The following is a 13,388-nucleotide window of genomic DNA, read 5'->3' as shown; positions in this document are numbered from 1 at the left end:
AGGGGGGGTATGAGAGGCAAGTAGGGACCAGATGGTCTCATATGCCACCATAAAGACTTGATCCTTTAAATCAGAGAGAATCACTGGGATAGTTTGCTCTAGGGAGAACTTTGGTCACAAATTGTGATTTAATAGATCATTCTGCATCCAGGTAGAGGATGAATTTAGGAGACAGGTTAGAAGGCTGTAACAACCCAGATGAAGGTGGTTGATAAAAATATCTCTGGGCAGCCAAAGTAGGTGACTGTAAAGACATACATAGGACTTTTGGCAGAACTTGTCAGGCCTTCTGAGCCTGTTGATTCATAGTTTTACATAATTCAATTAATAATAAACCTGGCTTATGGTTTTATCTATCAATGAAAATCTTTTTAAAGGACTAGGGAGAAACTGCTAAGCCAATAACAACAACAACAACAACAACAACAAGAAATAATACATAGCAGAGAAGGATGAGGCTAAAGTAGTAAAAAGCCACACAATAATATGAAATTCAACTATTTTTTTCACTCTATGCTAAAGTTGTTTTTTTTTTTAAGTTACAGTCCCATTATTTTTTTCTTTTCAAATTTTTTTTTAAATTCCAGTTAATTATCATACAGTGCAATATAGAATTCAGGAGAAAAATTCAGTGATTCATCACTTCCGTATAACACCACTGCTCATCATATCCAGTGCCCTTCTAATACTCATAACCCTCCTCCCTCCATCAACCCTCTCTTTGTTCTCTATCTTTAAAAGTCTCTTATGGTTTGTTTCCCTCTCTCTCTTTTTCTTTTCCCCCCTCCCATATGTTCATCATCATCAGTTTTTTATTTCTTAAATTCCACATATGAATGAAATCATCTAGGTATTTGTCTTTCTCTGACTGACTTATCTCACTTAGCATTATACATTCTAGCTTGCCCGTGGCATTACAAATGTCAAAACTTCGTTCTTTTTGATGGCTGAGTAATATCCCATCATATATATTTACCACATCTTCTTTATCCATTTATCAGTCAGTGGACATTTGGGCTCTTTCCATAGCTTGGCTATTGTTGATAATGCTGCTATAAGCATGGAGGTGCCCCTTTGAATCTGTATTTTTGTATCCTTTGGGTAAATACCTAGTGCAAATTGTTGGATCCCAGAGTAGTTCTATTTTTAACTTTTTGAGGCACTGCCACACTGTTTTCCAGAATAGCTGCACCAGTTTGCATTCCTGAAATTCAACCATTAAGCTGAGAGGCAACGAGCATGGGACTTAAGCTGTTAGGAAAGTATGGTCAAGTACATAACCTCTCTGAATGTGTTTCCTTATCTTTAAAATGGGCTTTAAATTGGTAATACTTCCCTCATTGTTATGAGTATTACATGAGTTAATGTTAGTAAACTCAGTGCCTGACAATAGTTAGTATTCAATAAATGGAATCTGTTACTTTGTTCACAAAGTAGTTTGGGCATTTAATTTGGGCTAGAGCCCTACTTCTGTGACTATTAATGGTTATTACATTAAAAAGGGGTTCCATGGTATACCAATCTGGGAATTGATTAAAGTTTCACTGAAGATTTGTAAGGGAAGAAGTGGAATGATTAAATAGTGCTTTCAGATGAGCTAGACATTGGTCAGGTATTAGGGAAATTGGTGGAGGGAATAACAGCTTTGTAGCTAATGGAGATAGATTCAAGCATTTGCTGAAGATGAAAGAAAATGTAGTTTCTCCGAAGTATTAAAAGAAATAAATAAAGGACAGTGGGAGTGGAAAGAAGAAGCAGAGACAACAAAGGAGATGGAGATCCTGTGAACAGACATGTGCAATAAAAGGGTATCACAACGTCATGAAAATTAAAAAAAAAAAAAAAGAGAGAGAGAGAGAGAGAGAGTTTCCTGGAAAAAGGGACCTAGAAGACTGTGAAAAGAACCTGACAGCACGGTCCCAGAAGCAGTTTTTTGTTGGAGGTGGATTCTACAGTGCTGCCACAGTGACATGACTGCCGAACATCTGTTCTGTTTGTGGATCTCATCTGGCCTGAAGGATTGTCGACAAAACCAGTATTATTCTTGCATAGGAAAGCTCTGACAGGATCAGCCACTTCACTGGCTTCTCTTGTTCCTTTATTGGATGACCTAGACCAAATCTAGGTATGTTGTTACTATCGAAACTAAGCTGATGTTCCCCAACCCAATCTATTATAAGAATATGCCCATGGACCAGAACAGAATCAGGAATCCAGACATGAAAAGTGTAGTTGGAATGTGAACTATTTTTTTACCTGATAAAAATCTTCTCCATTATTGTCATAGTCAGTACCACACTATCAGTCCCCACACTTGGTTCTAGGTGTTAACATAGATAGAATGTATATGTAAATGCTAATTTAAGACACTGTGTGGTATATATTAGTTAATACATTATTAAATCAGATTGTACAAAGTACAGTAACTCTAGAATCCTCACCTGGGGTCTAAGAAGCATTCTAATTTCAACTATCGATGCAAGCAGTTTAAGTTTTATTTTTTTGGGAATTAACATACCTTATACCAATGAAACTGTTTTCCTTGAACTGCAAAGATGACATTAATGTTGTTGTCTATTAACTTTTCAGAAAGTTGGCCTAGTGAGGGATGTTCCTGCAAAGGATAATGAAAAAAAAAAGAAGGGAGTGAAATATTGTAGCTCAATCCCACGCATACCCAAATATCATTATGAGGAAAACCATATGACTGACATAAAAATGTATTGTGTTTGGAAGGATTATGGTTTTATTGGAGTCATTTAAGTTTAAAAAAAAAATCAACATCAATATATTAAGGATATTTTCTAGACAAAATCCCATAAAATCCTATAACTCAGAAAACTGAAGAGGGCTGACTCAATGTTGTGCGAAGTACCTCTTTAGATTAAATTTGGCCTCACAGTGGTAAGAGTGAAAGATAATGTACTATTCAGAAATAGAGACACATTAGTGACAGTCATATTCTGAAATTTAGTAACAAGTGCTGAAATGAAAATATATGCATGTATAAACATAAATACATAGCTATTCAGTATATAACATGATACAGTATGAACTTTGTTTAAAAGCAGAAAACCCTGTATTCAAATCCGAGGTTGTCACTTTATGATAAAAATTCTATCTCAGGTCCATCCTCTGTAACATCTCCGTGGTTTTTGCCTTCCATGATTGCAAGCAAGATTAAAAAGAGACTGAATGTATGTCATGTATTTAGTGCAGCTTCTTACATATGGTAGGTGCCCAAAACTAATAGCAATTACCATGATTTTTATTTCCAACAGCTTATACAAGGTTTATACCGTATCTCAACTTACCAACATACTTAACCTTTTGGTCATATGATATATTATAAATCTGTTTTACTTTGGTAAATAAAATTTACACACAGCCAACTGTGACATTCTTTGTGTTAGTGAGAAAGGGGAAGAGTAGGAGAAAGGGTATATAATTTAGTAAATATGAGAAATCTGCCAACTATGGAATGGTATCTAAATTTAAATAGTTAGACATGGTACTTGATATTTTTTCTTTCTAAAAATGCTCTTCCAGAAATTAAAGTGATGATATCAAATAACAACTTCATAATTAGACACTTCTCAGAGGGATGATGTCAAACTTCACCTTTGGTGGTCCTCACCTGTTCACTGGTGCTTAGTTACATTAGCTAAGTTGCAAATAAGGATCATGTGACTAATTAGTATCATGTGACTCAAGCTCAAGTAACTGTAGTTTTTATTTCTTTCACCTGTCAATGTTAATTGTGTTTTCTTTAAGGAGAAATTTTGCTAAACCATCTTGGTTAACATTTCTGTATTTGGGCAAACTATGTGAACTTAGTAAAAGAGCTAATTTAACTGGAGTTTCTCTTATAGCCTAAGCTCTGAGACCCAAATATTAAACTTACATACATAGATATAAGATATAGCCTTGTGTTTAAAAATACTATCACTAACATGAGTAACTGCTGGGATCTGATTATCTGTGCCCTCCTCTCCAAATTCACAAGTTGAATTCCTAAACTCCAAGGTGATGGTGTTAGGAAGTGGGCCTTGGGAGATGATTAGATCATGAAGGTGGAGTCCTCATGAATGGGATTAGTGCCCTTATAAAAGAGGGCCAATGGAGAAAGCCACTTTGCCCCTTCTACTGTGTGAGGTGGTGGAAATATTACAGCTTGAAGGTATCATGTATGAACTAGAAAGGAGGCTCTCACCAGATCCCGAATCTGCCAGTGCCTCCATCTTAGACTTCACAACCTCTAGAACTGTGAGGAATAGATTTTTATTGTTTATAAGTCACACAGTTTATGGACTTTTTGTTACAGCAGCCTGAATGGACTAAGATAATAACCATAACAATACATTTTATTTCTTTATTTATTGTTCTGGTAGAAACAAATCAAATTTTCATGAACTTAATTTAAATGTGATATGAAACTAATTTACAAAGAGGTTAAAGAACTATTACCACATGGATTTGCATAAGAAAAATTCTGCCCAAAGCAATTCTTCAAGAATATAATTTTAAAGTAATAGAAAATCAGTTCCCAAAATATAAATTCTGCCAGATGAATTCTTGTGCCTTGCTCCTAATACTATGTATACTCTTAAAATAGATTTATGACAGTTTCCATAATGCTAGTAAATTAAAGAGAACAAGTCAAGGAAGGGTAAATCTAGCTGTATTGGAAATATTTCTTTTAATGGCAACAACTACTTTTGAAATATTTTGTTTTGACCAAAAAAAAAAAAAAAAATCAGTTTGCCAAGCAATCCCCCTTAATTTTAAAAACCATTTGTATTTTAAGGAAAATTTAATCCATATGTTTTTTAACTAGTTTATACTTAACTCACATAAAATCAATATATAAAGAACAGTCCAAAACGTAAGCAGCTTCTGGAGCCTTCTTAATCTCTTTCCCCTTTTCAAAAACAGGAAGTCACATTGACGAAAGTACACAAAATTTAAATCTAAAAAGTTCTAGTTTGGTCAGAAGCTCATTAAGAAGGTCAATTGGATTTTTAAATTTAAAAGAATACGCTTTTTTAAACCCTAGGAAGAAATCTGTTTTAAGAGAAAATTCCAGCTACTTCGAGGCAGATTTGTTAAAATTACAAATGTTTAACAGATGTTTTAATAAACCACTGTTGACAGGAGAGCTGTGGATTAATGGCCATTTTTGAAGCCCCTTCCCCTTTCCTCCATGAAGCATGTTATCTTTTAAATATTTTATCTTTTATGTCTTGTATTTCACTAGCAGAACACTCCCTCTCAGCCAGCTGTCCTTGTCTAGTGATGTCACTGCTTCTCATTTCTAACTCCCCCTCTGTCTAACCTATTACATATTGTTTCTCTAAACTCTGAAAATAATTAACAGAGATAACAAGCATTTCAGGGGCAAGAAGGGAGAAGGGAAAGCAACGTGCCAAGACAGCTGCTAAGTATTTTAGGGCAAAAGGGTTCCTCTTACATTTTTCTTCTTCACCAACACCTTCGCGGTGACTTGTGGGAAATAACTTCTAAATGTCAGAAGGGAAGAGGAGGTAAGAAAGATTCACTGGGAGCAATTCCAGTTAAAAAGATAATTGTGTGAAGGTGTATGGGAGAATTTTAATAAGGTGCAGAAATAGTGACCAAAACAAGAAGTGTTGAAGATTCTCTTCATAAAGCTGAACCTCATAGTAAAATTTTTTATAAGCTAATAAGAGACTTTGTAGTATTAAATATCATAGTATGATGAAAAAACCAATGCCTTGTTAAATAAAGTACTCAATTATCTGGATAATTTTTTTATAGTTCACTTTTTAGAAGAAAGATAACATGAAAGCAGTCTGCTAGCAGAGATTTATTTAAAGAGAAGACTTTAAATTCTGTGTTGTCAGCCCGCATCTTATTGCAATAGTGTATTTTCTATTTGCATAGTTGCACAATAGTACTCACATAGACAAGGGTTTCTCATCAGTGGCACCAATGACATCCTGGGCCGAGTGTTCTGTATTGTGGGCGCGCTGTTCTTGTCTGGTGCACTGTAGGGTATTTAGCAACATCCCTGGCCTCTACCTGCAGATGTCAGTATCTCCTACCTTCCACACTTGTTGGAACAACTAAAATGTCTCTGGAGATTAACATGTCCTCTGGGGGGCAAAATCATTCCAATTACGAACCATACCAAGAGCAGGGTCTCTGTGACCACCTGGGCTTTCATGCCTGGTTCTGCAATTACCAGCTATGGAACACTGGATAGTTGTTGTGACCTTCCTGTGATCCTGTGACCTTCCTGTTGAATTGGATAACAACAATTATCCAGTGTTCCATAGCTGGTAATTTATACCTATTATACAGCTGGTAATTTATACCTATTATACAGGTATAAGTACTAGTACCTACCTTTATTGTTATGGTGGGGATTAAATGAGTTAATATATAAAAAGGCTTTTACTTATCATTCTGTAGTTATTGGATCCCGAGTAACGGTGAGTGGGGGCTCATTCCTGATGTCACACTGCTTGGCATTTCCCATAAGCACCACTATGTAGGGCTCTGTGACTACAGACTAATTCCTGATCCCTTTAGCACCCCCATTTTCTCATTCATAAAATGGAGGTAGTAGCACTTATCTATACCTCACTGTGATGTTGGGTGATGTTATATAGTGTAATGGGCAAATACTGCAGGACTTAACAAAATGCAGTTTTCAAGGAAATACTGCTTAATGAAAGACATTTGGAGGCCATTACTAAAGGCTAGGTATTGAGCTCTGCTGGGATATGCTTGGTTTGACTTGCTTCATTTGTTATGCCTTTGTATGTGGCCCCTCAAGTGCCTGAATCTGTAGCTTCTGCCAAATGCAGTATCATTGTGCTCATGATATCCCAATTGCTGAAGGGTGGGGATTGACTAATAATTTTCGTAAATTTTTCAATGAAAGTGATTATAAAAAGTTTTCTGCTTAAATAGGATTGAACTGAAACATGTCATTTAATGGGAACATTCTATATAAGTATTTTCATCATGTTTGGTTTTTATTGTGTCACTTTTGCAAACCATTATTTTTTTCAGAGTTCATTTCCAGAGTAGTATAAAAGCAGTGCCAGGCTACTCTAAGCCTAGCCCCGGTGTTTCTGAAACCTTTGCTTTCAACTTAAAACAAAAAATAAACTAAATATTGTTTGCAGAGATCATTCCCTGGCTATTTTTCTTTGAGCATGAGAAACCTTCAAATTAGGTCTATTCTGAAGTTATTATTGAAGTCATTACTGTTTTTATGGCATTTACAATTTAAAACAGTTGAGAGAGCAATAAGCTGAAATCAGGCATTTTATTAGTTTTTAAAGTTGTAACAATATTTTTAAAAACTCAACTGCATCTGGACTTAAAACATGATTTAAAACTTTCTAGGTGCATTCTGCCTAGGTGACATTTCCTTTACTTTCCTGATTGTGCATGTTAATAAAACTCAAAAGTGCTTAGTGAAAGATTTTTCTCTAAACTGGTCTTATCTCTTTAATTAATTTTAGAAGTTATGGTTTTATGTAGTGTTAAGTGGAGAAAAAAAGTAAGAAATAAGGTGAAAAGTATTATTACATGCTTTAGGTGAGCCATATTAGAATTACTGTTATTATTCTCATAACTATGTATCAGTGATTTCCATGAAACTAAATAAATACTAATTCCCTTAAAAGGATGGTTTTGATTTAAGGGGTCTCTCCATTTGACTTTCAATAGCTATTGTGCTGTTAAACCTCAGTCTGTGACAAAAGGTAATAGACTTGGGGGGTTATTCTAGATTGGTTTTTCATTAGATATAGGATTCAGTGTCATGTAAAATTAGGACTACTGTGTAAACTTGGATTTAAGAAGTACATTTTTAAGTGTTCAAAACATTTAGAATAATAATTATTTGGGGAGGACTTCAGAGTTGAATAAACTTAAAACTACTTTTTTTAAATGACTCTCAACTTAGCTTTCTTTCAGTGTCCATCACTCGCATTCACTGGTTTTCTGAAAAGCAGCCAGTGTGAAAACTGTGTGAAAACTGTCAGTATGAAAACTGTGGTGTAGTGGGCAAGCTGGAGCTCTGAGAGTCAACTATCCTGGGAAGATGTTTACCCTCCCTCTCCACTTCAGCCATCCTGGATGGGTGTGATGATGCCGACTCTATCAAGTTGATAGGGAGACATAATGAGCCAAGGTGTGTGGAGGGTCCAGCAGACCATTTAGTTCAGGGTCAGTAGTAATAAACGGAAGCAGCCAGCACAGCATCAGATGAAAGTCCAGCAGTGGATTCTTGTATTAGACAGCTTAGGTGTGGCTTGAATGATATTTGTAGTATCTCAGTGACCTTGTGTAAATGAATCTGAGGTCTCTAAGTTTCAGCTTCCTTATTTATAACATGGGTTGTGGTGAAGACTAAATGAGCTAAAATAAACAATATATTCACACTGTGCTAGCGCAAAATAAGTGCTCCATGAATTAACATTTTTATTAATATGTGTGTAACACAAAGAAGGTGAGGAGCAGAAAAAGAGAGACATTTAACATTTTCTGAAGTTATTTCTAAGTTATTTCTTAGTTATAGAGCAGCAAAAATGATTAACAGGTCTTTTTACCAAAGACTCCTTACGTGGAATGTAATGGTCTCCTTACATGGAATGCTGCCTGATAGCAGCATTAATTATAAATGAATCTCCCAAACATTTGAAAATGTCAGAAATAACCCTTAAAAGGAACACAAATAAATATAATAACTTTAACTTCTGTTAACAGTGTTATGGATTAAATTAGCTAAGTATCTTTTGGGGCTCCCTTTTTTCATCAGCAGTTCTGGAAAAACTGAATACAATTCCAAGTATTGAGATACATGGTAAAAAAGAAGGCTTCTTAAGGGAGCCTGCATGGCTCAGTCGGTTGAATGTTCGACTCTTGATTTTGGCTCAGGTCATAATCTCAGGGTTGTGAGATCAAACTCTGCCTTCAGCTTGGCCCTGAGCATGGAGTCTGCTTAAAATTCTCTCTCTCCCTCTTCCTATGCCCCTTCCACTGCTCACATGGCCTGCTGTGCTCACTGGCTTGTACTCTCTCTCAAAAACAAAACAAAACGAATAACTTAAAAAAAAAAGAAGTCTTCCTGAATGGCTTACTCTAAGTGAATAACATGTTAAACATAGTTATATCAGAAGTCACAAGCAGAATATTGACTGTTTTTACCCATTAGGAAGCAAAACTCTTTAGTAATGCCTAATACACCTTCTGCAATTCAGCTTCCATCCTCTAAGGTAGTGACCAATTCGGCAGCTAGTATATCCAAATGAGGCTCAGGGGAGGGAGTGAACTATGAGGCCAGCAGTAGGGGAATTCTGAGGAGCTATATGATAGGAGGGGTGAAGAATCCCTGGCCATAATATGATGAGGCACACAAAAAAAGGCTGAGTCCAAAAAGAAACACCAAAACTAAGCTACTAAATATGTTTAGGAGTATGGTAGGATTTTGCCTATTTGCATGTCTCTATCTAGAACAGAGAGTCACAGCAACTTTTGAAAATCCATTAGTAAGTGTTCATTACGTGACCGGTGTGCTTCTTCCAAATATTTGCTCCTTGGCTCCCTTTCGCTGTTACTAGAGACCTTTGTATTATTCTTGGCCTCCGCCAGGGATGGGGTGAATGTTGTAAGGAAGGCTCTGAGTGAGAATCACCCTGGAGGAGCTGGGTGGGGAGACAGGTTGAAATTCCAGACCCTCAGTATTAATAGTCTTCTTTTACACTATTAATAATTTTTTATACAAATATCGACTGTTTTAGAAAGAATGTCATATTTTAACTGCCATTATTCCTGGATAAATTATAAAGCCATATTACTACTCAAATTTTTATTCTGGAACTTGGAGAAAAAGCAACGGAAAATTAATTTAATCAGTAGTATAACCATATACTAATATATAATACCATATACTAATATATAATAATTACCATATACTAATATATAATAATGTGTAAATAGAAACTATCTTAAATTATATCTCATTTGTTCATGTGAACCAAATTATGTGCTTTATGTTTTCTATAAGTAAGACTGCAGCCAGGAAATTAGAGCAGAAATTATGCCAAGGACTTCAGCACTCTCTCTTTTATATTTTTCCCTTGAGACATTGTGGCAAAGATTTTAATGTAAGATTTGAACCAGCTCTGCTACTTATTAACTTTTTAACTCTCTGGCCTTAGTAAACTTAATTAACTACATCTATGCTCAGTTTTTCTGTTGTTTTTGTTGTTGTTTTTTTAAAGGATAATTATGACGACCCTACAGAGTTGCTATGAAGATAAATTTGATCGTGTATGCAGTATTTGCTATAGTGGTTTCAGTTAATAAATACCCAAAACGTGGTAGTTGTTATTATTCTGGAGTTCACATTGACCCTCATGAAATAACTATGTGTACAAATAGTAGAACTCTGGCCCATGTAATTTATTCATATAAAAGGTCTTTTATCAGTTATTTCCTTTTATAAACAAAACCACCAGTATCTTAGACCAAAAAGCTCAGTCAGATACCATTCAACATTACTGGTGTTGGCTGCTGGAAATGAAGCCAGGAAGTGAAGTGTTTGATTGCTTGTCTAACTTATACCTTCTTAAATTCCTCTATAATGGCCAAATAGGAGAGAAGGAAGACATTTTAAAATAAGCAGGTAAATGTGCTTAGAGTCAGGTTCAGGGTAGCTTTGGATATAGGAAGTTTCAGAGCAGTAGCACATCTTGCAGATATAAATGCATAGTCAAAGGATCAATCAAAATACTTCAGCTTCTTTTGTTTTAGGACAGTGTCCCTGGAAATGAAGGGAATGAGAATTCTTAGGAAGAGGATCCCTTAAAACAAAGTCCTGGGATAAAATGAGATAAAAATATTCTTCTAAGATGTAAACAAACACACTGCTCCTTGGTTTACTCAGTAAACATCAGTGACATGTGGAAGGTTCATTCTTTCAAGTGGGTGGAACAATGTTCAAGAAGGCAAATGAATTTCATGAAAGATTGTCCAAATTCCTGATGTCATAAGAGCCCAAACACTGTGTAAAATTCTACCAGAATTATAATTTATTTCCATAAGGTTATATGGCATGGCATATGTCTAAAATTATGAGAGCATTTCTTTGCCTTAAGGAAATCTTTCCTAGATGTACAACAGTACCTTCTAAAATACAGTTATAAAGACATGACTTCAGTGACTTGGCAAAAATTCAAAAGGATAGTGCACTGCAACTTGAGAAAATGTGATTATTATTTTTTCTTTAAAAAAAGAAAAAGCTTCTCCTGGTCTCACAATAGAGTTGTTCCTCTTCCCTCCTCCTCCATTCCCTGGTAAATAATTAGAACTCTACCTCAGATTTAAAAAGGTTAAATAAAAGGAAGGAAAGATAAGAAATGACTAAATGAAAGTGGGTAGGTCTACCAAATGTGGCTGAGTAGAATAGAATTAGCAAAGAGAAAGACTGTTGGAATAATTCCAAATCCCAAAATTTAAAATTCAATCTCTAGTTACCTTTTAAAGTCCTTAAATTTTGAGGCTGTTACCAAGGGTTGAATTTGTTCAATGCAGTAATATGCTTGCTCCTGTAGATTTGCAGTAAGTCTGGTAAGATGTCCCAGGTTAAGTAAATTTAAACTATTTAAACTTGACTCATGGGAACCACACAAATTTCAGCGTAATTTATATGCTTCTAATATTGCAATTTCCAAACTGTGCATGAGGTGGCTTGGAGTACTACAGTATACCCACCAGAGTGCCCTGAAGTATCATTAATTTTTAAAGTGATAGTTCATCATCTGACAGGTAGCCATGAACTACTAGCTGGAGGTAGTTTGCAGTTTTAAGATTACATTTGTCTCGGTTCCTGTAAATGACATCATATCTTTGCAAAACTAGGCAACATGAAAATCAAGGTGGAACAAGAAATGAACAGGAAATAAAAATCAATGTGGAACAGGAAATGATGTCCAGTCTGATTCTAAGACTTGGGAAGTTCCTTCTAGTAAGTTCATTACTAAGAATGATACACACACACACACACACACACACACACACACACACACACACACACTATTTTTGGATGAATCATGTATATTAGTTTTTGATGATTCATGTATATACATATTTTAATATATTCTTAATAGTTAAGTTATTTGGACCTACCTAATAACAGAACTGTCAGATTTTTTTTTTTTTTTTTTTTTTTTTGCCTATGAAAACCAGGGGAAAAAAATTATTTAGACACTTAGGTACCAAGATCAGAGAAAGTTTAAAGCTTTTGTTTTAACAGAAGAAAATTACCAATATACTAGGGTACCAAAATCTGAGAAAGTTTGGAAGATTTTGTCCTACCATTCAGTATGAATAGTTTCCATCAGAAATAAATCATGCATCATACAGTTGACTTTCCACATGTAGAACAATAACTAATGCTGGGAAAGATGTGGTTCCAGGTGATTGTATTAAGTGTATGATTCAGAGCTGAAGCTAACCCTCAGGAATCAATCCAGATATCCACTAATTTTTAAAAAAGAGACCCTAAATATAGATAAGCTTCAGAGGGAAGTAATGAGGTCCAGAATATTGGAAGTCGGCCTTGTTTTTACTTTTTTTTTTTTTCTCCTTAGTCTCTATTTAGTTCTACCTATTATATTTTATCACTTTTATTTTCACATATTATACAGTGCGTTTTAGCATATCAGAGAATTAGCTACTAGATGTTGTTAGAGTGTTTTAGCCTTATATTCTATCAATCAGCATTTATAGATGGCATTATTCCATAACTTCTCTCTCATGGTTTATCCTGACTCTGTATCATGCTTGTTTAGGTAATTCTTTGTACAAAAACAGCTGAATTGCCAATTTAAACTTATACTTGAGCCAGAAGAGTCATAACTACTAAGAAGCTTTCGCTACATTACCATGCTTGTTGATCTGACGTAGATGTTGTTTTTCAGATGGCAGTTTCCGTCATTTGGCACCACTATGCCTGCCAATTTGCTATCAAGAGCAAGATGAGATGTCTGATCTGTCATCACCAGCAGCAATCTTTTAGCTTCTTTTCGCCATCCAATATGACTCTTAAAATAAACATGTAATTAGATCTTGTACAATCACATAGATCTCTATTGTGGTCTTTATCTCAAGAAACACTAAGTTAGAGTTTAACAAACATTAAGTCAGGCTGGAATGAAGTGCATAAATACAATGCTGTTTCCTAACTAGCACTGACTTTATTTGCATATTCTCTATTTTACCACAGCCATTTGACTGCACCAACTCCCAGCTGGAGATTTCTGGGGTTCCCTCAGAGGAAGAACAAGCCAGGTTTATGAACTGCAGAGCGCCCAACACAATGTGAG

General features: G+C 35.4%; 1 protein-coding gene across 1 annotated transcript in view; it reads right to left on the bottom strand.

Annotated features, from left to right (window-relative positions):
- The window catches only part of LOC111147337 (integrin subunit beta 8), an 80,761-nt gene that overhangs the window by 21,182 nt on the left and 46,191 nt on the right, over positions 1 to 13,388 (bottom strand). The window contains exons 6-7 of the mRNA XM_022503329.1: positions 12,948 to 13,106; positions 2,519 to 2,614 (exon numbers count right to left, since the gene is read on the bottom strand). Of these exons, the coding sequence (XP_022359037.1) occupies positions 2,519 to 2,614; positions 12,948 to 13,106 (255 nt within the window). The remainder of the gene's footprint in view (positions 1 to 2,518; positions 2,615 to 12,947; positions 13,107 to 13,388) is intronic.

The sequence above is a fragment of the Enhydra lutris genome, unplaced genomic scaffold, assembly GCF_002288905.1.
Source record: "Enhydra lutris kenyoni isolate GAN:26980312 unplaced genomic scaffold, ASM228890v2 scaffoldscaffold16, whole genome shotgun sequence".
NCBI lineage: Eukaryota > Metazoa > Chordata > Mammalia > Carnivora > Mustelidae > Enhydra > Enhydra lutris.
Note: the sequence above shows the minus strand (reverse complement) of the source record. Positions and strands in the feature narration are given on the sequence as shown.